The sequence below is a fragment of the Canis lupus genome, chromosome X (assembly GCF_003254725.2).
Source record: "Canis lupus dingo isolate Sandy chromosome X, ASM325472v2, whole genome shotgun sequence".
NCBI lineage: Eukaryota > Metazoa > Chordata > Mammalia > Carnivora > Canidae > Canis > Canis lupus.
This window is the reverse complement of record NC_064281.1, coordinates 119,417,650-119,445,256: the sequence shown is the minus strand read 5'-3', so window position 1 is coordinate 119,445,256 and position 27,607 is coordinate 119,417,650. Positions and strand designations below refer to the sequence as shown.

Below are 27,607 nucleotides of genomic sequence, written 5' to 3'. Positions count from 1 at the left end.
GGCACAAAATGAAAATTCCTGGCCAGTTTTCAATGTTTTAGTGCTTGCAAGCTGAGCATTTTAACCAGGAGGGCAAGACCAATTGTTGCCAGCCAGGAATGCCTTCCCTTCAGTATCCTTTAATGCTGCCACTCACTAACTAAAAACAAGTATGACGAGCAAATGTAATATTCAGTATACCTTTTAAGGACCACAGTTCGAGGTCAGAAGAATAAAAATACAATTCAACTACAAAATTAGGCAAACAGATGTCTGATTAACACAGTATAACATGGGATTAACAGAGGATATATTTTATATTAGAGTCACACTCCACAAGGACTTACAATTAGCTTCATGAAGTAACTCTGGTGTTTAGAACTGATCCTTATACCATAACGATACCAAAATACAATAAAAGCATATAATCTCGGGGATGAAAAAAGGTCCTTGTAACATGACACCCAAAGCAGAAACTATGAAATATAAAAGACCGATATATGTTATCACATAAAACATTTAAACCTCTGTATTTCAAAATCAAAATGCCATAAATAAAATTAAAAGGCCAATGATAAGAAACAAAAAGACCTGTAATGTATATTATAAAGAGTTGATCATCATCATATGTAAAGAACACTTATGAATCAATAGAAAATTATCCTCTCAAACACTCCAAAAAGTAGGCAAGGAACACAATAAGCCACTTCAAAAAAGAAATACAAATGGATAAAAATTTTTTTTAAAAAAAAGCTTACCCTTGTTAGTACTCAGGGAGCTACAGATTAAAAGAGACTAGTTGGCTCCCTTCTGATTGCTTAGGCATCTCTGTACACTGCTGGTGGGAGTATAAATGAATCTTTCTGGTGAGTAATTGGTAAATGTATCCAAAGCTTCAAAGGGCCATGAATAAAGCTTATTTTAAATCCATCCCTTCCTTTCAATGTATGTTTCAAAATCTCCCACTAATTACACAATTTTCTTCTTGCTACTTTGATAATTCTTTTCTTAGTGCTGTATTCGTTTTGGTCATACAATTTTTTTATCATCATAATTAGAAAATAAGGTCAATATTGAGGAAGGTATAAGAACCTGCTCAGTGGGCCTTGGCCTTCCAAGATCTCCTTCAGAAAGCTTCCAAGGCTGAGAGATTGCTTACCATATTAAATATAGTGTCTGGCAGCAGTTGGCAAAACAGGTTCTCAAAAAATGAAGTTACGTGAAAGGATTTACAAATGCAAAACTTGACACATTTATGGCATTCTGTCTTTTGTGGAGCAAGACAGGATAATAAAGAAAACCACATATGTTGGAGATTTTACATTATGTGAATAATTAATAATTCAATGAGCCTGAAGTGACCACCTAATATGCAAATATGAGAAGAGAAATGCAGAGAAAGAGGTACAAATTAAATCTGAAAACTTACCCTCTTAATAGACTCGTTCTCCAAGGAGTGTGAATTATATTTAGAAGTTGGTGCAGAAGCCATACTGGAAACTAGCAAAAAAAAAAAAAAAAAAAAAAAAGACAATATGCAGTATCAGTGGAATTTGTAGGCAACTTCCAACAATGTGGCATCTGAGATTTAAATACGGCGACTGCGGGGGATCCCTGGGTGGCTCAGCAGTTTAGCACCTGCCTTCAGCCCAGGGCGTGGTCCTGGAATCCCAGGATCGAGTCCCGCATCCAGCTCCCTGCGTGGAGCCTGCTTCTCCCTCTGCCTGTGTCTCTGCCTCTCTGCCTCTCTCTCTCTCTCTCTCTCTCTCTCTCTCTCTATCACATGAATAAATAAAATCTTAAAAAATAAACAAACAAATATGGCGACTGCGAAGAAACAGTACTACACCCCTGCAGGCCCCATTTCCGTAGCAATCTCCAGTGGGAACGAGACACACAAGGGACTAATCACAGCACACAGCACAGGTCACGTAAAAGAGCGCCAACAAAGGTATAGCAGCTAAGTGTACCTGGGGGAGCTCAGTGGGAGACACTACACATACTTACACAACAGTTATTCATAGCTTTCAAATCATCTCACAAAACATACTGCTCAGTAATTGTGCAACAGGCCTCAGATTTCCACACTGCTTAATTTTTCAAGATAACTTAGAAGCAGCCAAGCATCGTGGTAAAAAGAGGTAGGCAACTGAACTCACAGTCTTTCTGTCTTTCAGAATTCGGTCTTCTCCAAATTGAGGAAATTTAAAGTGGCATGGACTTGATGGAAATCAAATTAGCAAGATTTGATTTGATCAGTATTTTCCAGGGAAAGTTTATACTTCATTTAAATAATGCATATTCATCACAATTCAGACATAAATGAAAGCATCATATTCAGAACATACACAATATCATTTCAATTGCAAGGGTTTAGGCTTGGGAAGACTATCGCAACAACAGGAAACTAAGTGATGCTTCAGTTCTTTTATTTCTCCAAGTTATTGACACGGAGAGATCCAGATGAAGTCACTGGGAAGTGAACCACATCAACTAGGTAAGGGTGGGTATTTCTGGGATCTTTTTGCCAGGCAAGCACTCACTAACAAAATCTGGCACAGTGAATATTAACATACCTTGGCACAAAACCTAGTGATTTGATAGCTGCACAGTGCCAGTCACTGGCCATCGTGAGGCCCAAGCGAGGTGACAAAGATGCAGGTAAGGGTAACGACCAGGATAAAGAGGTGAGGATGGCTACATGAGGACATTCGATTAGGATTAGGACTGCCGGGCTTCCCGCCGCAGAGTTCAGCTCACCAAGAGCAAGGCTGGGCGCCCATGGGTCACAGTTGCATTCTGGCACATGGTTGGCACTCATAACTATTTGATCGGTTAAGGATTATGTACAAAATACACAATATTGTGAAACATCCTGATGGGGCGAGCTTGTACGCTGGTTCACCAAAGCCTAGAGAGGTGGACCTAGGATGCTACCCTGAGGCTTCAAAATTAAAAATTATGGCAAAATAAAATGCTTCTTTATAAATTTAAACCTGTAATTATTAAGAGGCAACACGACCTAAAATTAGAAATAACTTTTTAGAAAGATTAAGGAATAATTCTAAAATGAGTGAAATTCAGATAAAAGCTTAGGAAAAATAGCTTTGAAAGACCTCTCTAACCTCAAGTTCAAATCCAAGCAAAATAACTCATTATTCTCAGAGACAGCAGAATGGATAAGGAAGACTAGTGAGAGCAAGTCAGATGTTTCTGCCCTGAAATTATTCTATGCACTAAACAAGATTATATACTTGGCGGATTTTCTTCAGTCACAGATATGAAATTACTTCTTAATAATCAGATACTGTAGTATTTAAAACATTTTAATAATATAAGTCAATGTTTTCAAACAATGTTAAATTACTACTGTCAAGTCATTATAAGAATTTTAAAATGCTGGGTTATACACTCAATTCAGTCTTCACTTTCTTGCTCATGTTTCTAAGTCATAAAAGAAAGGAGTCTTCCTATTTTCTTCAACGCTCATCTTAAAAACTTCAATTTAGGGGCATCTGGGTATCTTGGTTGGTTGAGCATCCAACTCTTGATTTTGGCTCAGGTCATGATCTCAGGGTCATGAGATTGAGCCCCACATCAGGCTCTGGACTGAGCATGGAGCTTGTCCCTCTCCCTCCCTTCTCCCTCTCATCTCCAAAAAAAATAAATAAAATCTTTAAAATAAAATTTGAAACTTCAATTTAAAATGAACTAGATAAAACAGAGGAAAGCCCTCGCATCTCCCTTATTTCTAACTACCTTACCAAGATATAATAATTCACTACACAAGCCACTTTTTACAAGCCACTCTTTTGAAGTGTACAATGGTTTTTTAAGTATACCCAGAGTTGTGCCTCCATCAGCACCATCAGCTTTAGAACATTCTCATCACCCTAGAGAGAACTCTGCTCCCATTAGTCACATATCACTCCCCATGCCCCTTGCCCCTAAGCAACCACAAATCTGCTTTCCATGTCTATAAATATACCCATTCTGGACATTCTATATAAGGGATCATATACAATTCACCTTTAATCAGCACAGGTTTGAACTGCATGGGTACTCTCACACACAGATTTTTTTTTATAGTAGAGTACTCTAAGTGTATTTTCTCTTAGGACCCCCTTAATAACATTTTCTCCAGCTCACTTTATTGTAGGAATACAGTATGGGGCACTTGGGTGGCTCAGTGGTTGAGCATCTGCCTTTGGCTCAGGGCGTGAACCCGGGGTCCTGGGATTGAGTCCCGCATCAGGCTCCCTGCAGGGAGCCTGCTTCTCCCTCTGCCTATGTCTCTGCCTCTCTCTGTGCCTCTCGTGAATAAACAAATAAAATCTTAAAAAAAAGAATACAGTATATAACACAGACCACACACAAAATATGTGCTAATCAACTGTTTATGTTATCAGTAAGGCTTCCAAGTCAACGGGAGGCTATCAGAAGTTCAGTTTTTGCAGTCAAAACTTACATATGTATTTTCAACTGTGTGGGGGGTGGATGCTCCTAACCTGCATGTCCTTCAAGGCTCAACTGTAACATGCAGTCTTTGTTCAAGGGTTAACTGTAATAGGTCTAAAAAGTCCTGCTTTTTTTTTTTTTAGAGTTATACCAGAAACTGCTATTATTCAAAGGTGGATCAAGCACAAATCTGAGAAATCCAAGGGTCCACGTAACAGAGGTCAGGTCCATGAGGCTCGCTTTAAAATGTCATAAGTGAACCTCTCTGTTGAATGGTTCCAAGTGATCCCTGAAATGCACAGAAGCTGGAACAGCGTGATGTTGGAGAGCACAGATGTTAGAGTCAACTCCATTCAAATCCTGACTCTGCAACTCACTATTTGACCTTGGGCGGGTGATTCAACCTTCCCACTATTCAGGCCTTTGGCTGCTACTATCTCTGCATTTTTGTAGCACAGATGGGCGAAATGAAAGAACTAATACATAGGACGGGCTCAAAACAGGGTTCCGGTATATACATTAGCAAATTATTCACATATATTTTCAATTATGAAAGGAGACTTATTACATGCTGACATCGTAACAAATTATTCTCCAAATTAGTCCTGACCCTTTAATACTAGCTAGAATGTTAACGAACACAGGGATAGTGCATGGCCAGTGGTGACCTAGTTACAAAGCTTCTCTTTAAAAAGTACACGAAAATACCCTTTTGGTTATATCTTGCCCAGGATCCCTAAAGATCAAGTTTTCATCCTTTTTATTTAAAAAACACTGACTTTGGGCTACCCTGCCTTTAAAGCGAAATTGAAACTTAATTTTTATATCTATTTATATCTAGCTACACCACACACACACACACGCACACGCACATTACAGGAATCTAACCAAAGGTAGACATCTCGCATTTTTGATCCTGGAAAAAAACTTTCGCCATTCTTTCAGCCCAATCCTCTTTCTATGACAGAGAAGGTGACCAGAAGAGCCTAGAGGGCGTAGGCAAAGGCCTGGTGCGAGTCAGTGGCAGGGTCAGCTCTAGCCTTGGCCTCTGGACTAACACTGTAGTGTCCTTTCCATCTAGGGAAAAGTGCTTCCAAGTGGTCTCTATTTTGAAGAAACTAGGTTGGATGTGACTGGTGCCATTCCCAGCACAAAACGAGTTTTAGATTAAGAAGCAGTTAAGAAAACTCAACTCATCTAGGCAAACAATTACTGGGGGCCCCAAACTCTTTCAAATAAAGCTACATAAAGGTGGCATTTTTCAATAAATCAAATCTGGAAGTCACAACATGGCCTTAATTGGATCTCTCTTAACAGTCAACACAACTAGACTTAAAGGTCTCATGGTCCCTCTCTTTGTCCCTCCTATGCTGTCCCCCTGGCCTTTCTTCCTCATCTCCATCTGTCTCCCACCCCCCCTTCCTTCTCTGCCTCTCTGTGCCCATCTCTTTTCCCTAGCACTTGCCATATTTCAGATAATCTGTTGTTACTGTCTGCCTCACCCCCACCAGAATACAAGCCCCCAGCAGATGGGGATTCCGGTCTGATGTACTTACTGCTGCAGTTACAGCATCTGTGACAGTGCCTGGCACCCAGTAGGTACTTAGTAAGTGCTGGTTAAATGAATAAATGAACTGGGCAATAAGGAGCTGGCCAAAGAACAGAACCATTGTTCGCTCGATATTTCATTTAAGCCAGGAATTCATGCAAGCTTAAGAAAATGATAGAACAAATCCTTGGCTAATCAAGATGCTCAAGGCAGGGTGGCTCTGGGCAGCAGAAGGGCAGTGTTAACTTCTGCTGCTTTGAAGCAATTAGCTCCACAGAGAACTGGAGCACTGCTGGCCTCCACTGCAGACTCTTCCCATGAAACAGACCTTCCAAATTCAGGTGCAGAAACCTCTTCCACCAGGCCCTGCTTCCAGACTAAGAAACTGTTCCCCTCCCTGTTGCATGCTAAAACCCCAATTCCACAAAACACCTGCAGCAAACAGCACTAAAAATGCTTTCTAAGAACTGTGGGCCATTCTTATTAGGTAAATCTAAAGACAGCAGAATTAGAAAAGTTTTCACCTCCACCTCATAGGGCCTTTGCAAGCAAAATCTAAACTCCAAGGGAAGCCCTAGTCTCCATGGTCACCTGACTGGAGACCACTGGCCCTCAATTAGCAGCTGACACGGACTTCCCATGTACAAACAGCGACAAAAGCTATGCAGGCTTTCAGTCTGGGTTTTACTCACTGTGCTTTCTTATGCTATGTTGACGTGTAAATGAAGTTTAAAGATAGTCTTTTCTCTGGAGGCTCCCGTGAAAGCTGTGGAAAGCTACCCAGTCTGAAAACCCACTTCTAAAGACTGCCAGGGAGCAAGAAGTTGTGCGTAAGAAGCCTCTGAGTCCAGAATATTACACATCTTCCTGAAGGAGCGCTCTTTACTTGGAAGTCTGTTTTGAAAACAAAAATGCCAAATACTTAGGACAGGGCTGCTCAGTATCACTAGATCCCATGCTCCCTTTGGTATTAAAGCAAATTCCTGTAAAGATTTACCCCTTTCCTAGCCTGAAATGAAAATCATAGATATTATCAACCTAAACACGATTTCAAGAAATAATCAATACAGTGCCTAAGGGCCAGTATAAAGGAGAAACAAAATGACAATTTATAATAAAATAATGCATCTTTCTTTAAAAATTTTCTTTTCTTTTTTATTTTTTTAAAGATGCATTTACTCAAGATGGAGAGAGAGCGCGCACTTGTGGGCACACATGTGCACCCAGCAGGTGGAAGGGCAGAGAGAGGGAGACAAGCAGATGTGGGGCTCGATCCCAGGACCCTGAGATCATAACCTGAGCAGAAACCAAGAGCTAGATGCTCAACCAACTGAGATGCCCAGGCACCCCTAAAAAACTTTTTTTTAATTTTTAATATGTATTTTTCAATACATTAGACTAAAAATAAAAGCAACCCCCCATTACCAATTTGACCTCTAGGGGGAGTGTCACCCCCAATGAGAAGCACTCAAGAGTTCCCTTAGGTACCTGGAGCGCCTTTACACACAGGATTTACTAAGTTAACTCATTCTAATTTTTGCATTAAAGTTGCTTTGACTACAGACCACCTAGGAGGCAAGAAAATGAAAACAATGCCTTGAGAAACCACTCTGCACAAGAGAGAAATGTTCATCTCAGCCATTTTGAGACCAGGTACACCATCAATTCAAGTTCCATATGTGCTCAACCCACATGAAAACAAATGATGGTCTATAAAACTAGGAATTTGGGGACACCTGGGTGGCTCAGCGGTTGAGCGTCTGACTTTGGCTCAGGGCATGATCCTGGTCCCAGGATCGAGTCCCGCACCGGGCTCCCTGCAGGGAGCCTGCTTCTCCCTCTGTCTGTGTCTCTGCCTCTCTCTGTATCTCTCATGAATAAATAAATAAAATCTTTTAAAAAAAACCCTAGGAGTTTATTTCATTTTTATACATCTGCCTTTGCACAGGGGTTGGCAAACTTTTTCTATAAAGGGACAGGTAGTAAATATTTTAGGCTTTGTGGGCCATACAGACTGTTACAGCTACTAAGCTCTGTGTTGTAGCATTAAAACAGCAAAATGCATTAGAAACGACAAATACCCACCATTTGCTTCAACGTGGATGGAACTGGAGGGTATTATGCTGAGTGAAATAAGTCAATCAGAGAAGGACAAACATTATATGGTCTCATTCATTTGGGGAATATAAATAATAGTGAAAGGGAATAGAAGGGAAGGGAGAAGAAATGGGTAGGAAATATCAGAAAGGGAGACAGAACATGAAGACTCCTAACTCTGGGAAACGAACTAGGGGTAGAGGAAGGGGAGGAGGGCGGGGAGTGGGGGTGAATGGGTGACGGGCACTGAGGGGGGCACTTGATGGGATGAGCACTGGGTGTTATTCTGTATGTTGGCAAATTGAACACCAATAAAAAATAAATTTATTATTAAAAAAAAAACAGCAAAAGGCAGAGTCACCTCACTGGCTAAGTCAGTAGAGCATGCGACTCTTGATCTTGGGGACAGGAGTTCAAGCCCCAAGTTGGGCACTGAGCTTACTAAATTAATAAAAAAAAAACATAAAGGCAATACGGAAATGAAAGGGTATGCCTATATTCCAGTAAGATTTTATTTACAAAGACAGGCTGTCACTCTCCGCCTTAAACTGTTAAATATAAACTAATAAAAATATTAAAATAAATGATTTCCAAATGAACTTTCTTTGCCTAAAGTAAATAACTATTGTGTCCTCTTAAACTAAAATGTAAGTTATTGGCCACCCCGCCCATTCATAGCTTATTCCTTATAAACGCGTACTAAGACCAGCTGCAAAACTGTATGATATGGTTGAAAAAAGAAAGGGATTCCGTATTTATAACAGTCTGTGCTTCAAATCCCAATGTTGTCGCTTGATTAATAATAATAATAATGCACCACTGGACAAACTATAGTTCCTGGTCTGTGAAATGGGCATGATACTTCCACAGCAGATGGCAACACAGAGGCACTCAAATACCAAGCCCCCTCCTCCTACAAGAGATGCTTTGATGAGCTCGAAGTCATTCCTCAAACTGGTGCTAATACACTTGGCTGGATCGTCCATAAAATACACGGTGTCTAACACTGGGTAACCATTCTGTGTACACACTTTCTAAGATGATCCATCTGATCTTGGCATGGCTCTGAATAGCCTTAAAGCAGTTTATCTTTAAAGCATGCTGACTTCTATTTAAAAAAAAAGAAAAAGAAAAATAGAATACTAGAATCCTAGCCCAAGGAAAATTTCCACAGGATCCCTAACATGGGGACCTCACCTCATTACCTTCTATTTTGGCTCAACAATCTAGAAATATGCTAGAGGTTTTTCAGAGTAAATCTGTGTTTATCCCACAACAGTACCCGCCCGTCAAGGCAAGTGGCTTATTGTCTAAATAGAACATGTCACACATATGCCTCACAGCTCCTCAATTTGTCTCAGCCACATCAAATCTCAGGACTAAAGGGGCCTCATTTTGATGATTCTTCTTTGGAAATTATAAGATGTTAAGCAGCATTTCATTTACAAACTTGAACTTCGGGTCACTTTGATATTTGCTATCCATTTTTTTAAAAAGATTTTATTTGTCTGACACAGAGAAAGAGCAGAGAGAGCTCAAGCAGGAAGAGGGGCAGAGGGGGAGGGGAAAAGACAAGCAGACCCCAGACTGAGCCTGAGATGGGGCTCCATCTCATGACCCTGAGGTTGTGACCTGAGCTGAAATCACGAGTCTGATGCTTAACCCACTGAGCCACCCAGGCGCCCCTACTTTTCATTGTAAAGATCACGATACACTTGCTTCCACTTCTTTGGAAATGCTGCAAAGACCTTTGGCTAAAAGCAATAAAATTCAGATCCAGTGTAGAATGCTTTTTGAATCATTTTTTTTTCCAGTGGTTAGTGATGGATTTGAATTGATCCACTCACCATATTCCTTGGTCCCCTCATGAAAAATGGCACATCGTCAAGACAGCTGATTGGCTTCAGCAGCATGAGCTGTGGCCATGGATCAAGATAACTTTCAAAATGCTTCCTGAATTGGTATCAGTATGCTATATAAACTCTTAGAAAACTCAAGTGCCATCCTTGACTTTCTTAATGTAAAAGGGCTACTTAGTAATATTACAGATATTTAAACAAATCATTAAATCCACCCACGGATTTTGTAACAGCCAAATACCTGGCAGTAAACAAAGTTTTAAAATAGGAACAAGATCAAGTTCCCCATCCACCTGCCAATTTCAAAACTCATGAACCCAGCTCCATGATAAAACTGCATCTCCGCGAACTATTTTTCCCTGTGAGAAACTATTGCAAAAAGTATATTTTAGGCTGGAAGTGAAAAGCACCTTCTTAAGCAAAAAGGTAAGAGTGGTTGTTGAAGGTGAGAGTAGAGACGTGGAAACAGTCACAACTGCAGAAGTAATGAAGGTGCAGTCCAGAAGATCTCCCGACTTCCCAAGGACCTTCTCAGACTGGCGATCCTGACAAAGAGTCCTCCAACTGGAGTCAGTGGTGATAGGGGAGGATAAGAACTAAGGGGCAGGTGTGCAATTTCTAGAAGAACAGGGACAGGATTCAAGGCCAGAGATGACACCCTTCCACTCAGACCAATTCCCCAGGGCACTTTACTGGAGGAGCAGCAGGAGCTTTGTGAGCACCAGGGTCCATCTTTACCTGCTTGGACACAGGAAGCTTTACCTGAGCTCCCCCGGCACGCATGCGCGCGCGCGCGCGCGCACACACACACACACACACACACACACACACACCTTGCTTCTCTGCCCATTGCACAGATTTCTAATATTTCACTCCTCATGCTGTACTGTACGTATCCACTGATGCTTTGTGTGGTTCGATCTGCGCTTCCTAAGGGCGAGGGCTGTTTCACCGTGTGGCACCAGCATGCAGCAGCCTAGGCAACTCAGTCTATGGATAAATGGAGACAGCATCACCCTCACAAACTTTCCTGACTTTGGAGAGGCTAGTCTTTGGCTGTTGAAGGTACCCCAACCTCTCTTCCTTCCTGGGGCTGATTTTTGCATATCTGTGTCATTTTTAATTAATGTATATATCCCTAAATAATGTCATTTTTGTGTGATCTTGACCTTTTACACATAAATGCAATGTTTCCACAGTCTTCTGCCCTCTGCTCTGCTCACACGGCAGGGTTGGGGGAGCCATATAAGTAGACGTGTGGAGCTGTACTTTTTCACCACTGCATAGAAGTCCGTTGTTCCACCCTGTGTCTTCTGAACTGGTTCCAGGTTTCACTATTCTGTTCTGCTCTAACAATCTTTTAAATGTCTCCCACTTCACGCACAGTTGTTTGAGAACTGCAATGGTAGCTTTGGATAATGATCATGGCTTCCATTTACTGACCCTCCACTATGTGCCAGGCATTGTTCTAAGCACAGATCGACTCATTCGACCCACCCCTCTCCCCAACAACCTTATAAGACAACTACTATTATGATCTTCATAGGAAAACACACAACCCCAGAGAACAGGAAGGTTAAAGAACATGTCTGCTAAGAATTGTCAAAGTTACAGTTCAAACCCAGTCAGCCTGACCCTCTTGAGCACTAACATATTTGTGGCTCTGGTTCTCTAGTAGATGATCAAATGAAAGAGGAGGAATGCTTACACAGTTGAATGCAAAAGGTCTTCTTGGAATTCCATCTCTATGTTATAAAATTGGCTGGTCACAAACAGAACTCCAGTCTCCATTTTACAGACGAGTAAACAAATAGTGCCTCTTCTCCCCACATCCATGTTTGGGAGGCACTGAACCAGTACATTCCTTCTGGTTTGGCCACTGCAATGTTGCTTAGTACCACGGAAGAGTCTTTTCAAAGCATATCCAAAAGACAGAAAAACTTCATTATTGTGGACAAAAATAAAGACCCCATGAGGTCCAACTGTGATGTAAGGAGGCTTTTGTCAAAATGCTTATCAGAGCACACGTACCTGGAATGCTTCCTCAAAGCAGTCCCTTTTGGTGGTGTGCACTTATTCTAGTAACAATACCACTATTCAAAGTATTTTTTTAAAGATTTTATTTATTTATTTGGGAGGGGAGAGAGAGAGAGAGAGAGAGAGAGAGAGAGAGAGAACGAACAGCATGAGTTGGGGGAGAGGGAGAAGCAGACTCCCCGCTGAGCAGGGAGTTGGATGCGGGGCTCCATCCCAGGGCCCCAGGATCATGAGCTGAGCCAAAAGCAGACGCTTCACCAACTAAGCTGCCCAGGTACTCCATCACTATTCAAATTATTCTTCAAGTTCTTCTTTTGAAACTGCCTTTAGAGTGTAGAGCTACATAAGACCTCATCTCATGAATTTTTACCATATCTCAGTTTTTCAATGAAAAACAATGCTTCCCACAGCATGGGTGCCCACTCTATTTAACAGATGGGCCTCAAAATTATTTTGGCCTAAAGCCAAATGCCCAGTCCTCACTCAAAGATTTGATACCACTGAGGATTTTTTTTTAAAGGTGCCTGAAGGCAACTCCAAAGAGTTCCAAAAATGGGCTGGATAGTTTTGGGGTTTCCTTCCCCTTCTCTAAACAAGCCAGAAGGAAAAAGCAGCCAGTGAGGTTTTTGAATGTTGCCAACTGTTGCAAATGCTGGGCCTGATACATCTTTATTAGTCCCAATTTACAAGAGCAGGTTGACCTTGAAGGTTAGCAGGGATCAGCAGGACTAGCTAGCCTGCAACGGGTAATTTGCCCTAACGGTTAAGACGAGTGTCTAAAGGGATCTCCAAAGGCTAGCTTCATTAGAACCCTTGGGGATTCAGAAAGAGAAAGACATGCAGTGACCCAGAGTAGAGGACTAAGTCGTAAGTACAGTGGCAAGCCACACAAGCTATACAAAAAGGTAAAGGACCGAACACATGAACACACGCTTATAAAAACCTGCCACTAAGTGTGGAAATGAGGCAAGGATGACTGTTTTTTTTTTTTTAAGATTTTATCTATTTATTTGACAGAGACAGCACAAGCAGGGGGAGCAGCATCAGGAGAAGCAGGCTCCCTGCTGAGCAAGAAGCCCAACACAGGGCTCTGTCCCAGGACCCCACAACCTGAGCTGAAAGCAGCCACTTAACCCACTGAGCCACCCAGGTGCCCCAAGGATGGCTGCTCTTAATGCTTGCATTCCATAGCTCTTAAAGATACTAGCAAGCTTCATAAGGTAAGAAATAAAAGTCATGGGACGCCTGGTGGCTCAGTGGTTGAATGTCTGCCTTTGGCTCAGGTCGTGATCCCAGGGTCCTGAGAGCAAGTCCTGCATCAGGCTCCCTGCATGAAGCCTGCTTCTCCCTCTGCCTATGTCTCTGCCCTTCTCTGTGTGTCTCTCATGAAGAAATAAATAAAATCTTAAAAAAAAAACAAGAAAGAAAGTCAAAACATATTGAAATAAGTAAAACTGTATTCGTAAACAACATGATCATGTATCAAAAAAAAAAAAAAATCCTAAGAACACTGTAGAACTACCAGAACTGGTAAGTAAACTTAGTAAGGTTGCAGGATATGCAGATCAACATAAAAATTAATGAGATTTGTATTGCTAGCAATGAACAAATGGACATTAAAGTGTAAAAAAAACTCGTGTGTAATATAAAAAAATGAAATCTTTAGGGATACATTTAACAAAATGTGTACAAGAACCATGCATGGAAAAGTATAAAACACTGAGAGAAATTAAAAAAGACCTAGACACACACTCAAGGATCAGAAGACTCAATGTTATTATAATGTCAATACTGATCTAGAGATTTGATACCATCCCTATCAAATCTCTATGGGCTGTGTTGCAGAAACTGACAAACCAATTCCAATTCCGAAATTTATATGGAAAGCCAAAGGACCAAAAATAGCTGAAACCACCTTGAAGGGGGGGAGGTTGGAGTACTTACACTATCCAATTTCTAGACTACTAAAAATGCCTCAGTAATCAAGACAGTGGGATTCTGGCAGGACTAGTTAGCCTGCCCAACAGGCAGTTTGCCATAATGGTTAGAGAAGCATCCAAAGGAATTGCCAAAGATTGGTTTCAGAATCAGACCCATTTTTTTGGAGGTCCTAGCAATAGTCCATTGATTTCTAACAAAGATACCAAGGTGATTCACTGGGGAAAAGGATAGTCTTTTCCACCAATGATGCTGGAACAAATTGATATCCATATGGAAAAATAAGTGAATATTGACACTTACTTCACACAATATACAAAATCAAGTCGAAATGAAGCATAGAAGTATTCGTTTTCAGGGCACCTGGGCAGCTCAACCAGTTCAGCATCCGACTCTTGATTTTGGTTCAGGTCGCAATCTCAGAGTCATGAGATCGAGCCCCATGTCAGATTCCGCACTCAGCGTGGAGTCTACTTGGGATTCTCGCCCTCTGCCCCTCCCCTTCCCCTGCTTGCATGCACTTGATCTTTCTCTAATACACAAATAAATCTTTTAAAAAGTATTCATTTTATATTGCAGCATCACAAACTTAGTAACTGTAAACAACACATATGAATTATCAGTTTCCGTGGGTCATTGGTCAGGAGTTGGCACAGTTTAGCTGCATCCTCTCCTCAAGATCTCACAAGGCTGGAAACTCAAGGAAAGGGGATTATACAGGGTATGAGTGGCGGGGTGGGGGGGGCAGGGCACAAGAGATCTAAACGTAAGTGTGAAAACTACCGAAGTCCCAGGACACAAGGGAAAATCTTTGTGAACTTAGGTTAGGTAAAGGTTTCTTAGAGCACAAAAAGCATAAACCTTAAGAGAAAAAAAAATGACAAACCTGACTTCATCAAAATTAAAAACCTTACTCTTTCAAAGGCCCAATTAAGAAAATGAAAGGGTAAGCTGTAGTTTGGGAGAAAGTACTTGCAAATCATAGATCTCACAAAGGTCTTATAATCAAAATATGTAACGTACTCTTATAATAATAAGACAGGCAATCCAATAGGAAACAGGCAAAAGATTTGAGCAGATGCTTCACCAAAGATGATAAACAAATGGTCAGTAAGCCCATGAAGACATACTCACCTTCATTAGTCATTAGGAACATGCAAATTAAAACCATAGCGAGCTACCACTACACACCCACTAGAATGGCTACAATTTAACCAGAGAGACAATAACAAGAGTTGATGAGGGCATGGGCTGAAGCAGAACTCATACTTCATTTTGCCAGTGAGAATGTAGGTTGGCACAAGGACTTTGGAAAATAGTTTGATGGCTTCTTGTAAAACTAAACATACACTAAGCATAACGCCCAGCAACGCCGCACCTAAGTATTTACACAAGTGAAAAAACAAGTCCACACAAAGACCCTTAAGCAAATGCTCATAGCAGCTTTATTCACTGAGCCAAAACTGAGCCAAAAACTCAGTCAACTCAATGTTCATCAACTAGTGAATAAATAAATCACTGTGGAACACTACTCAACAACAGAAAGTCACCAACTGTGGATCCGTGAGACAATATGGATGAATCTGGAAAGCATTACGCTAAGTGAAAGAAGCCAACCACAAAACACTATATAAACCTACCCTCAACACATCTCAAAGAGGTAGTAGTATTCAGACCACAGTCTCTAACCATAATGCAGTGAAGTCAGAAATCAGTTCTAAAAATACATAGAAAATGTGTCTGCAAATTTAAAAATATACTTCTAAACCCAAGGGTGAATGAAAGAATCACAAGAGAAATGAGACTATACTAGAACTAAATAATAATAATTCTATGCGTTGAAACATCCAAACCACAAAATAAATCCAAAGAGAGGAGAAAATGAGCAGTGATTTCCAGGATAGATTTTAAGTGAGGGGAAAAAAAAACAAGAGGCTGAATAGTGTATGTAGTATGCTTTTTTGGTGTAAAGGGGGAAATGCAAATGCACGTGCACACGTGTGCACACTTGCTCAAATTTGCAAAAGAAGAAACAGTGCTCGCTTTGGCAGCATATATACTAAAATTGGAATGATACAGAGAAGATTAGCATGGCCCCTTAGCATGGATGACACTCAAATTTGTGAAGCATTCATACAAAAAAGAAGAAGAAACAGAAATAGAAACTAACACCTACTAATACTGATTACCTGGGATGGGAGGTGAGGGGGCTAGAAATAGAATGCCTAGCAAGAGACAGGGATGGAAGTAAGGCTTTTTGGAATATACCCTGATGTAAATCTGAGTTTAAAATAATATAAAGTCTTTATTCATTAAAATTAATCAAAAAGAAGAAAATAGAGAATATAATTATATTCATTCATTTCCACATACTGACACACATCATATGGCATAACCACAACTGACAAACCTCTGGTAAGGCTAAGGAAAAAAAAAGAAGGCAGAAACAATATTAAGATTTAAGAATGAAAAGACAGGGATACCTGGGTGGCAGAGTCAGTTAAGCATTCGACTCGTGGTTTTGGCTTAGGTCCCTCGGGGTCGTGGGATTGAGCCCCGAGTCTGGCTCAGTACAGAGTCTGCTTGGAAATTTCTCTCCCTTTCCCTCTGCCCCTCCCACTCATTTTCTCTCTCTCTCTCTCTCTCTCTCAAATAAATAAATCTTAAAAAAGAATGAAAAGACAGATATTAACCACAGAAATGGCAGATATTAGCTGGTAGTTTAAAATATTCTCACACCAAATACACCAGGCCCAGGTGGCTCTAGGGGCAAGCTGTACCAACCATTCAAGAAACGGGTAATTCTAATCTCACAGGAACTTCCAGTGACCACAAAAAGGCAATGCTCTCAACTCACTTTACAAGGCTAGCAAACGGATGCTAGGCAAAGACTGTACAGGAAAGCCAAATCTTACCCTCAGGTACAGATGTAAAAATTCTGAAGAAAATATTGCCAATCAAATCCAGCAGTAAGAAACCGGCTGGTTTCACACCAGCAGGCAAACCTGGTTAATGCTACAACGTTGTATTAGAAAATCCCTTAAAATACCCCATCATCTTAACAGGTTCTAAGGGGGGGGGACACAACCAAACACCAAAAAAACAGAGCTCTGTAAAGGCAGAAAAGGGGTCTGATAACATTCAACATCCACTTAGAAAAAAAAAAAAAAAACAAAAACAAAACCATCCACTTAGGCCAAAATGAATGGTGTGCCTACCTGAAACCTGAAGCAAACCTAATACTTTATGGTGGAATGTGGAACACACGATGCCTTCTCAGGTGCAGCTTCTGGGCCCCACCCCAAAGTCCCGAAGTCAGAAAGTCCAGGCTTGCCACCAGGGAGCTTGGCATTTAGGAAACGCCCTCAGGGGATTCTGAGGAGGCTGGCCACCCCAAAGTCCAAGTGCCAGCGACAGAGCCCCGGAGGTGCGGCATCACCCGGAGGGGAGCCTGTCGCCGCCACCACTGCAGCCCGATCGCCCGCCTGGCAACCCACCGAGTCAGAATGTGCATCTGGACCCGAAGTGCGGGTGATTCTCAGCGCACTCAGGTGGGAGACGCGGCCCTACAGCGGCTGCTCTCCAGCTGGGCCCCACCCCGAGCACTGCACAAAATGCACCTGTTTGCTCTCCCCCGAGATTAAGAGTTTTCAGATGAACGTCTGTGGGTGGGGCCTGGGCAGGTCAGTAAAGCTCCCAGGTGGGGCGGCAGGTCAGTAAAGCTCCCAGGTGATTCTAAGGAGCAGCCAGCGTGGCCAACCACTGCTCTGCAGTATGCCAGCACGCGGAAAGTTCTCTCTGGGGACTCCGCATCCTCTTGGGTGAGCCAGAGAAGAAGGGCGCGAGCCTCAAGTTCTTTGAAGATCCCCGCCCACCCCACAAGGAAGAAAGCCTGCATGTCGCACATAGACGGGTGGCTAATTCTTCACACTTACCGAACCGGAACGGAGAAAAGAAGGGTCTGCAAAACGAAGTAGGGACGTTGTGAGGATTCAAATGGGATGACTGTAATCGCAATGGGCAAAGGGCTGGCCACAGCTTACACAGGATCGCTAATGCAAGTTATTACTGAGGCCACGGCGGCTCTAACAGCTCTTCAGGCAAGGACAGCAAATCTGATGACATCATCAGCAGATCAAGGCCAGAACGTAACTTTCAAAGCTGCGCTGTCCAACAACCGGAGCCACTAGTCCGTGCAACTCCTGAACACTTGAAATATGGCTAGTCCAAACTGAGGGGCGCTGTAAATGTAACGTACGTGCCAGAGGTTGCCAACTTCCTACCAAAAAAGGGGAGGGGAGACACCTCTCTGATAATTACACTGATTACACATGGAAATGAGAACCTTTTGGATATACTAGGTTAAATATATTATCAAAATTGACCTCATCTGTTTCTTTTCTAATGCGGCTACTAGGAGCATGCATTACACATGTGGCTCAAGTTATCTTTCTTTTTTTTTTTAATTTTATTTATTTATGATAGTCACAGAGAGAGAGAGAGAGAGAGAGGCAGAGACACAGGCAGAGGGAGAAGCAGGCTCCATGCACCGGGAGCCCGATGTGGGATTCGATCCCGGGTCTCCAGGATCGCGCCCTGGGCCAAAGGCAGGCGCCAAACCGCTGCGCCACCCAGGGATCCCCTCAAGTTATCTTTCTAATGGACCGCAAGTTCTCCAAGGGTCACGGGGAAGCCAGGATGGGAACTACTACTTCAACCAGCCTTCTCAAACTTCACATACAGATCACCTAGGGATGTCATTAAAATGCAGATTCTAGTTGGGTAGATCTGAGGGGCCCTCAGATTCTGCATTTCTCCTAAGCTCCCAGGAGCTGAGGAAAAGCAGAGGCATCAAGACAATTATCAACAAGGAAAAACTGTTTTGTGGCAATGTGAGTGACGGGAACCTCTGGAGAAGTGACCGTGTCCTGTCAGAGTTGATAACAGCAAAGAAAGGAAATGGCCAGCAGGGTTGCACTCAGCCTCAACTTTAAAAACGTAGTTGTTATGCCTCACAGAACTCCAAAGACCTGAGGGCCAGCTCCAATTGCCCTCCATCTGGGGACTCCATTCCTCTCTGATTGGGAACCATCAATGTGGGCAAGGAACACTTCAGGACAAGAAAGTTCAAAAAGGAACGTCAACTGAGGTTTCTCAAACCCTGCCTGCCACATAACTGATGTCAATGGCAGTGTCCTCCTACGGTCTCCGTGAAACCAAGTGTGGATCGTCCTTCTCACTGTGACCCAATACTACTGACAAGTCATGGTTGGGGGTCACTGCCATGCAGGTACATGACTTCTTTCGGCAAAATGGCTCAGGCCAATTCCAGGACTGCTGGAGTGACAGCACAGTCCCTGTTCTCCTGAGTCCCCCCCTAAATCATCTCAGGCCCATAAAGAAACTTAATGGTCAGACGAGGGTATTTCAAGCACCACCTTCTGATGCCATGAATCCCCTTTATGACCACCTCGGCCTCAAGAGCTCCCGTGAAGGGAAAAGCATGGCAACATGACATAGCAGCTCTGTTCCATTTTAAGAGGCTCTGGGAAACAATGCTTCCTCCTCACGGAAAGCCCAAGGGCATGATATCAATATGTAACAATCATCACAAGCTAAAGAAAGGACGTCACTGTGCTGCCAAGGTCTGCAGGCAAGGGAATAAGAACAGAATGAGTTACACACAAGTTACTTTTATTTTTACTTTCAATTATTACCCTTCTACTTCCCTTACTCCTTCCCATCCCCAAACAACACCAACAAGGAAAGCAAAAAATGAACCTATTCTATAAAAAAGGCTCATGACAGTAGTCCAAAAATCCAGAGGTTGGAAATGCAATGTGTGAGACCTCTCCCATCACTGGACCCAAAGAACTTTCCCCCTCATTTGCTAATTATCCATGACAAGGAAGGCCTAGCATGAGATGAGCTCCGTTTCATCTGGCAGTCAGGGGATATGGTCTCTGTACAGACAATCGAATTCGTGGAAATGAACACATCCAAACAACTCTGAGCAATCCCCTCCTTGTCCAGTTCAAGTCAAGGAGCATTTACTAAATGGCTGCTGTGTGTTAAGGGCCATGTTGGGTTTTGCCTGCCCAGGAAAAGAAAAAAACCATCTCCAACCTCAGCTCCCTTCTGCACAAGCTTAGATGAAAACAAGTAATACTGGTATCAAGACAAAGAGTTGAGGAGCAGCAACACTGGATGACCAGGACATAAGTCCGGGGCATTGCAAAGAGCTACTTATGGAGCCATTTCAAGATACTGAGAAATGACTTGAAATAGCAAGAAAAGAGCACTCTGCCCTAGTTCTACAGGAACACGAAAGGCAGCACAGACCTGGAGTGCAATCAAGGCTCTGTATTTCTTTCCATCCTCACCCCCTGAGTGAGAACATCCAGTCCAGTATGGATGGTGAAGCTTGGCAGGGCCTCCAGCCGCACTGAGGAGCTAATGCAAGGTGTTGATTTGAAAAAGGAAAGATTTTAATTCTGAAACACTTCAGGAAAAGGCAGGCAATATTCCCTGGTGCAGAGATTGTCTTGCTATTGCCCTATGATTGTTGGTTATATGATACTACCATTTTAGGAATCAATAAAATGGAAGCTCATGAGGGGTACTGATGACTTCAGGTCCATCCGAGAGAGGCAATAAAACACTCGTGTATTTCAATACTGACAGAAGAGGGAAAGCAAGGGAGAGGCCCACCCTACAGCTATGGGGTAGGTGGGCCAAGAACAGGAAGGACCCTGCTCTCCCATATTTAGTTTTCCAAATAGCGGCAGCTTCTATGATACATGAATGCGGTACTAATCATGCTGCACAGCCCACAACGGGTACTGGTGTACATGTGATCCTCTGGAAAGCTCTGAGAACTCGGTGGGGCTCACCACTCTGTCTTAAAAATGGAAGAGGCAGCAGCAGTGAGGTAGGAGGACTTATTCCATGTCACAGAGTGAAGAAGCAGAAGTGGGACTTGGGTCCGGCTCCTGGAATCCAAACTCAGGATGCTTTCAGCCACCTCACACAGAGGGCTTCTTTACTGTTCCTTAGATAAAAACAAAGAAAGTGCTAGTGGATGATACCAATGTTCTCACGAGGTGCCTGCTGCATTCTTAAAAGGATGAGGTCGTCCAGGTGCTCAGGTGAACTGTAAACATTTAACATGAAAAGCTGTCCTCCGACTGCAGGACAAAACTAGATCTCATCTACTAACTCCAACCCGGCCTTCTGGTCCTCCTGCCTTCAAAGTGGAGGAATGGGAAAAAGGCCTCTCTTGATCTAGTCATGTTTGGACAATAAACAAAACATGGCCTCAAGTAATTTCTGAGTCCAAACAGTAAAGGGAGCTCAACACTGCAGGAACTGTGGACACTGCTGCCAATGTCACCTGAGACTAAAAGCCTGAGTCAACCATGAAATGTAGAGAAATGGCTAGAAAAAAAAATCATGCTTACTGGATGTCCAAAAGTGTATTAGGACGTGTCTAGAAGTATTTCTTTTTCTTTAAAAACACACAAGGTTTGCGGGGGAGGGGGGAGCCTGACTGGCTCAGTCAGTTAAGCGTCCAACTCTTAATTTTGGCTCAGGTCATGAGCTCAGGGTCGTGGGATGGAGACCCAGGAGTCAGGCTTCGTGCTCAGCGGGGAGTCTGCTCCAGGATTCTCTCTCCTTCTCCCTCTGCCCTCCCACTCATATCCTCTCTATCTCTCTCAGATAGATAAATAAATCTTTAAAAGCAAACAGTGGGGGGCACCTGGGTGGCTCAGTGACTGAGCATCTGCCTTCGGCTCAGGTCATGATCCTGGGGTCCTGGGATCGAGTCCTACATCGGGCTCCTTGCAGGGAGGCTGCTTCTCTCTCTGCCTAGGTCTCTGCCTCTTTCTTTGTGTCTTTCATGAATAAATAAAATCTTTAAAAAAAAACAACAAATAAAGCAAAGAAGGGAGTTCCACGTAGTTCTAGTCAGTAACAGCCAACTTTTCTGGAGTACCTACTATGTGCAAGACACAATCCTAACCACCTGACATAGATTATCGCCCAGTCTAGCCAACAATCCCCTGAGGTAGGCACTATTAATATTTTTTTTTCATTTTACAGATAAGGACACTGAGGCACAGGGGTAAGTAACTCACCCAAAGTCACACAGGTAATATTAGAGTCAGGATTCAAATCCAGAGGCAATACCTTACAGGCAAATGGCAACCCCCTGTCCCTCCCCCATCTGCCAAAAAAGAATAATGAACTGAGAAACTAGAAAATAAGGAAAGCAGAACTTCAAAGAGGTCAGAAGCAGGGAAGGGAAATTACTAAAGAATAATGAAAGCAACCTCTTATTCTTCTATAAAATGGGAAAAACTTTAGAAATAACAAGAAACTCTGGCCTTTGAAATCCTTTGGCCAGTTCAAAATGCTGCCTCCTAAGCCTTGAAGAGGCTCTGCTTTTCTCTTGATTTTGGAGCCCTCAAAAACAGCAAGAACCACATGTTCTTTCAGTGGTTTTTAAAGTAACTACATTTTGTTAATCCTCCTTTCATTTTGGAACAAAGAATATTTGAGTATTTTTTTTTAGAACTTTCGTCACTTTTCAGAACCTGTAAACACGAAAACATTTGCTTTGAAGCCATTGAACGTACAGCATATGAGAGAACTGAAAAGGTACTACAGATGAACTTGTATAGGAAGTTATCACGCATGCCATTTTACTAGTGCTTTAGTTTTTAAGACGTCCAAGGCTTCCTGACACTACAGCTAACATCAAAATGAACTCATTTCTTTACAAACCACACAACCCAAAGATTCAGATGGTAGGTTCTCAGGACTAACCAGAGTGCTGGAAAAGAAATCCACTTGTAAGGTAGCCTGAGGCAGGCAGGCACTGGCATGAAATCAACAGGGAATACTGACCTCAGCAGAGCCTTCTGTAGCTAAATCTAGTTAAGGGAACCACTGAGCCAGGGAGCGATTGGAAGACCACCTCCCTACTTGCTTGAAAGCACTTACTGTTTGCATTAAGAGAAAAGAAATGCAAGTAAATATGAGGCTGGGAAGAATTTACCATCTAAGAGGCAATTGCTGGAGAAATGATGACTCCATAGAATCTCTTTGATTTAGACAGATTTGCTTTTGGATTTCATTATTTGCTTTAATGGAGCAGCAGCTGACACTCTAAAACCTAACAATTCAATATAATTCCCAAGTCACTCTCAAACATGCCAGCCTGTTTTATTGACATCATAGAGTTTCAGAGCTCTATTTTTCTGCATAGTGCTCATCTCCAATAGAAAATATATCATTGCTTTTTTTTTCCCCTTGATCTGCTTCCCCACACATAAGTTTTGTAAGGCAGGGACTTCGTCAATGGTGCTGTGGGCTGTCTTCTCAGGGCTTGGGATTAAGTGGGCACACTATGGGCGTTCTGGGTTTAATGGGTAAATGAGGCCACTGACAACTTAATAAATATAAGTTAGAACTTTAAGGTAAGGGGACCAAATGTTTAATAGCGTTCAATAACTAGAATCTAAAAGCCCCAATCAATCTCCTCTACTTCCACTGGTCTGAATCTACTCCATGGTGTGGAATCTCTCAAGGATAGATTTGGTTTTGTGAAACAGCCAAACGTCATCAAGTCAAATCTGGTGAGTAATAAGTGATCATGCACAAGATATATGTTGATGAAAGCAAAACGTGTCTATAAATTAAGATGTGTAATTGTCTTCTTTGGCTGGTAAACTGGTTTTGAAGGAAATTCAAAATGGTTCAAACTACAACAAAATCACTGGCTTAGTCTCAAGACTCTAAGGTGGATACTTAACAAGGAACAAAACTAAGCTGTCATTAGAAAAAAAAAAAAAAAACCACCCGGGGTTAGATGCCTAGATACTTCCCAGAGACCTGACTTATGGTATTAGCTTCACCATTCGGTTGTCCCAAATCCCGGGTCACATTATTTAAATACTATACAACGTTACACTCTCTGGGCCTCAGTTTCCCCATCCTGGAAATGAACTACCTATGAACTTCAACGTCCCAGTCAATCCTAATATGCCATGATTCCTTTCTCGGGCAGGTCTGTTAGGTCTATTTAAAAACCAGTCACAATCCACTCCACTTCGTACTCAGTATGCGTCTAGAAGGCCCATAATATAATCTTTGCAGCAGATTCATTTCATATTTGCTTAGGCAAAAACTAAAATTAGTTTTCACTTCCTGAGCGCAGCAGAAGACAGTGAAGGGAGGCAACCCGGCAAAGGGCGCTTGCTCGCGCCTGTGCATACTTCCGACTGCGTATCAGGGAACTAACCGTTCCCTCTCTGATCTCTCAACTGTTGCAAAAGCAGATAAACCTCCCGTGCGTGATACAGAAAGTGTTCGGAGCGCCCACCGAGGCTTCCCGGCCAGCGCCGGGCTGTGGCCGCTCCGCAGGACCCATGGGGGATGCGGCGGGCACCCACCCCGGGCGGAGGGCCAAGGCGAGGACCAGCCGCGGCGCGTCGCCGGGGAGGCAGGACGGCCGCCCAGCCCGCTCGCCGCCCCAGGCGGGGAAGCAAAGTCCGGGAAGCGGCCGCGACGCCCCCAGGGTTCCCCCCGCGGCCCCGATTCCCCGTCCGGACCTTCGCCCGCCGCCGGCCCGGGACCTTGGGCGGGGAGAACAGGAGGAAGCCGGAGGCACCTGCCCCGCGGCTCCCCGGCCTCCGTCAGCCCCGGCCGGCAGGGACAGCGAGGCGCTCGGGCGAACCCCCCCACCTACACCCGCGGGTGCTACGAGAACCCGCGGGACCCGTCGGCCCGGGGAGTCCCAACTTCCTCCTCCCGGCCCCCCCCCCCACACACACACACAGGTCCCCGCAGCGCCCGGCTCAGAGCCAGGCCGGCCCGAGCGCACCCACCTCGGGGTCCGGGCGCCACCGCGGTTGCCAGGCTGCTCGCCTCCCGGGCCCCGCTCCGCCCCCTCCAGGGCCCGCCCCCTGCGGCCGCCCCGCCTCTGGCCACCGCCCGCCGCCCTCCTCCGCGCGCCGGTTGGCGGGGGAGCATCACGTGACATGGGCGAGGCGGGCGGAAGGCGCTGGGAAAGCCTCGGCCACGGGCCCGAGGGGCGGGGCTCTTCCCCCGGGGGGCTGCTGGGAAGCCCCCTTTGAAAGGTCCGGCGCCTGGAGGCATCTGGTAGTTGTAGTTCCAGATACGCTGCCAGTGGGCAGGGCCCAGATGCTAGGAGCCGCCCCAGTAAGGGAAGTTGGCCTGGGAGCCAGCCGAACGGAGGCCGCTGGGAAGCGTAGTCCCAGGACTGCTCTGCGTCTCATTGTTTGGCTCCAATAAAGGGGAAATCCAGAGGGAGAACCCCTCTGTATAAAACTTTAGCCGATGTCAATAAACGGAGCTGTCATTGAGCGCGTACAGGGTGGGCTGCGTGACGCTGAGATGCTACAAGGGCCGGGGGAACAAATGTCACTGACCCTGGCACAGAATCTGCAATTCACAAGCCGAATGAACAGCTGAGGTGGACTCCGGGCGGTGCCAGCATCTTTCCAAGAACTCTCTTGAGACTTAGTGAAAGGAAACATTTCAGGACGAAGTTCCTTCTGCTTTTTTGAGGTTTGGGGAAGGCGATCACTAATACAGTAAAAAGAAAGAAAAAGGGGGAAAAAAACCAGAAGGAAGACAACTTTAGGAAGAGAATTCCGTGCATAACCGAATGAAACAAGCTTAACATAACACATAGAAAAATAGGTTTAATATTCCTTGCGCTGCATAGTAATTATATATATATATACATATACATGTCAAAGAAATGATGCTGCATAGGAGCACTTTACCATCTTTTTACTCTTGGATTTATTAGTACTCCAGCATCTAAAAATAATTGTTTTACCTGATACCAATGTATGTGTTCATATGAATTTACATACGATCATATATCACTATATGTATACGCACACTATACACACTGAACCTACAGAAGAGTCCAAACTTCTTAGGTGAGGAACAAGGCCCTTCAGACTCCAACCCACTTACCCTGCCAATGTGCCTCTTCTCTCTCTTCGCCCCAAATTCTGGTCTAATCACAGAGAACTCCTTTCTATTCTCTGGATGCACCATGTTCTTTTCTCCTTCCAGCCCTTTACACTTGCTGTTTCTTTCTCCTGGATTGGCCAAACTCCTGGAAGGGCGGCAGAACAGCACTTGTTCCTGGGCCAGGAAGAATTAGCTCTCCCAGAGCCCTTCTCATCGCACTGATGTCATCATTTGCTTACATGTCAGCCTGCCAGCTCCCCTCCCCAGACTGGGAACTCCTTTGAACCACATTCACTTTTGTACGGGATTGCTAAAAGTGCTCAGTAAATGCTTCTTGATTGCATGCACTGCGAGCCAAAGAGGCTCCCTGGTGGGCTACTGAATAATCTGAGAGTCCTGGAGCAGAGGGATGGGAGGAAATGTGGACTAAGAGAGGGTACCAGCTGGGTAGGAGACTTTGCATACAGTAGGCACTGTATTCAAGCATGAGGCTGAAGCCCTTTGCCCAACCAGGGGATGGGGGCTACACAGCAGGGACACCTCTTATCCTAAGGAGGTTAGCCCAGCTCCAGCTTTGAAGGACACAGCTCAGGCAAGAAAGGTCCAGTAAAGAAGACCAGTCTCTGGCCTGTGAAGTGCAGTGACCCCCGCCTCACAATGTAGGTGCAAGGATCAAGTGGAGGAAGACGTAAAAGCACTTTGAAAACTGTAAACAGTGAGCACAAATGGGAGTGATCACCTTGCCGTGGGTAAGGTCACTGTGTTCTTTTATTTTTAAGATTTTATTTACTTATTTAGAGAGAGAGTGAGCACTTGCATGAGTGGGAGGAAGGAGCAGAGGGAGAGAATCTCAAGCAGACTGCTCACACAGCTCACAGCCTGAAATAGGGCTCGATCCCACGACCCTGAGACCATGACCTGAGCCAAAATCAGGGATTGCACACTTACCCAACTGAGCCACCCAGGTGCTTACCCCCTCTTTATTTATTTGAGAGAGAGAGAGAGAGAGAGAATAAGCTGGAGGAACAGAGGGAGAAAGAGAATCTCAAGCTGTTCTCTGAGTGCACAGACAGACAGAAGGCCTGATCCTAGGACCCTGAGATCATGACCTGAGCCGAAATCAAAAGTCAACCACTTAATTGACTGCACCACCCAGGCGCTTCAGATTGCTGTACTCTCGACCGATTCCTGACCTCTCTCTGGCTGGAGCTGCATCTCATAGTTTGAAGTATGTGTGTGAGTACCTGTGTGTGTGTTGGGGGTTCTTCAGGCTTCCCTGCCTTTTACACACACACACACACACACACACACACAGACACGCACACACACACAGGGGCATGCATGCACCAAATGCAGGGGGGTCTGTGGGGAGATGGCTGGCTCTGGGACAATAGGGAGAAGGCAGCAATAGACGTGACATAATGCTGCCTCTTCCATAACCTTTGTGGGTGGGACATCCAGGATGCGTCCCCCTCCCGACCCCGTGCAAGGTCCTCCAACTTTGGCTAAGGCCAAGACTGAAGGTGCCTCCTGTCCTCTCGGGCTTCCTCCCATTCTCCCAAGCTAGGGCAAGTGGAGCAAGCAGGACCAGGAGGGGTCTACATCCTTGGCCTGGACAAGTGTGCCCTCACCCCACCTCCAGCCTCCTGGGTGACAAGCAGGCCTGAGAAAGGAA

The 27,607-nt window shown here is 44.1% G+C and overlaps 1 protein-coding gene and 1 non-coding gene across 5 annotated transcripts in view; one reads left to right on the top strand and one right to left on the bottom strand.

The window, feature by feature from the left end:
* Positions 1–24,887, bottom strand: part of MTM1 (myotubularin 1) — a 96,516-nt gene extending 71,629 nt beyond the window's left edge. For 2 of the 4 annotated variants that reach the window (XM_025460760.2, XM_025460762.2), the window contains exons 1-2: positions 24,810–24,887; positions 1,409–1,479 (exon numbers count right to left, since the gene is read on the bottom strand). In XM_025460760.2, the coding sequence (XP_025316545.1) occupies positions 1,409–1,471 (63 nt within the window). In that variant the 5' untranslated portion in view covers positions 1,472–1,479; positions 24,810–24,887. Of the gene's footprint in view, positions 1–1,408; positions 1,480–6,678; positions 6,881–17,852; positions 17,918–24,809 lie in introns of those variants that run through there. The other 2 variants (XM_049107428.1, XM_035711963.2) reach the window with 2 other exon arrangements.
* On the top strand, positions 15,953–16,059 carry LOC112668599 (U6 spliceosomal RNA). Its single transcript, XR_003141731.1, has one exon. It is a non-coding gene; the product is annotated as a U6 spliceosomal RNA (small nuclear RNA).
* Positions 24,888–27,607: the final 2,720 nt, after the last annotated feature.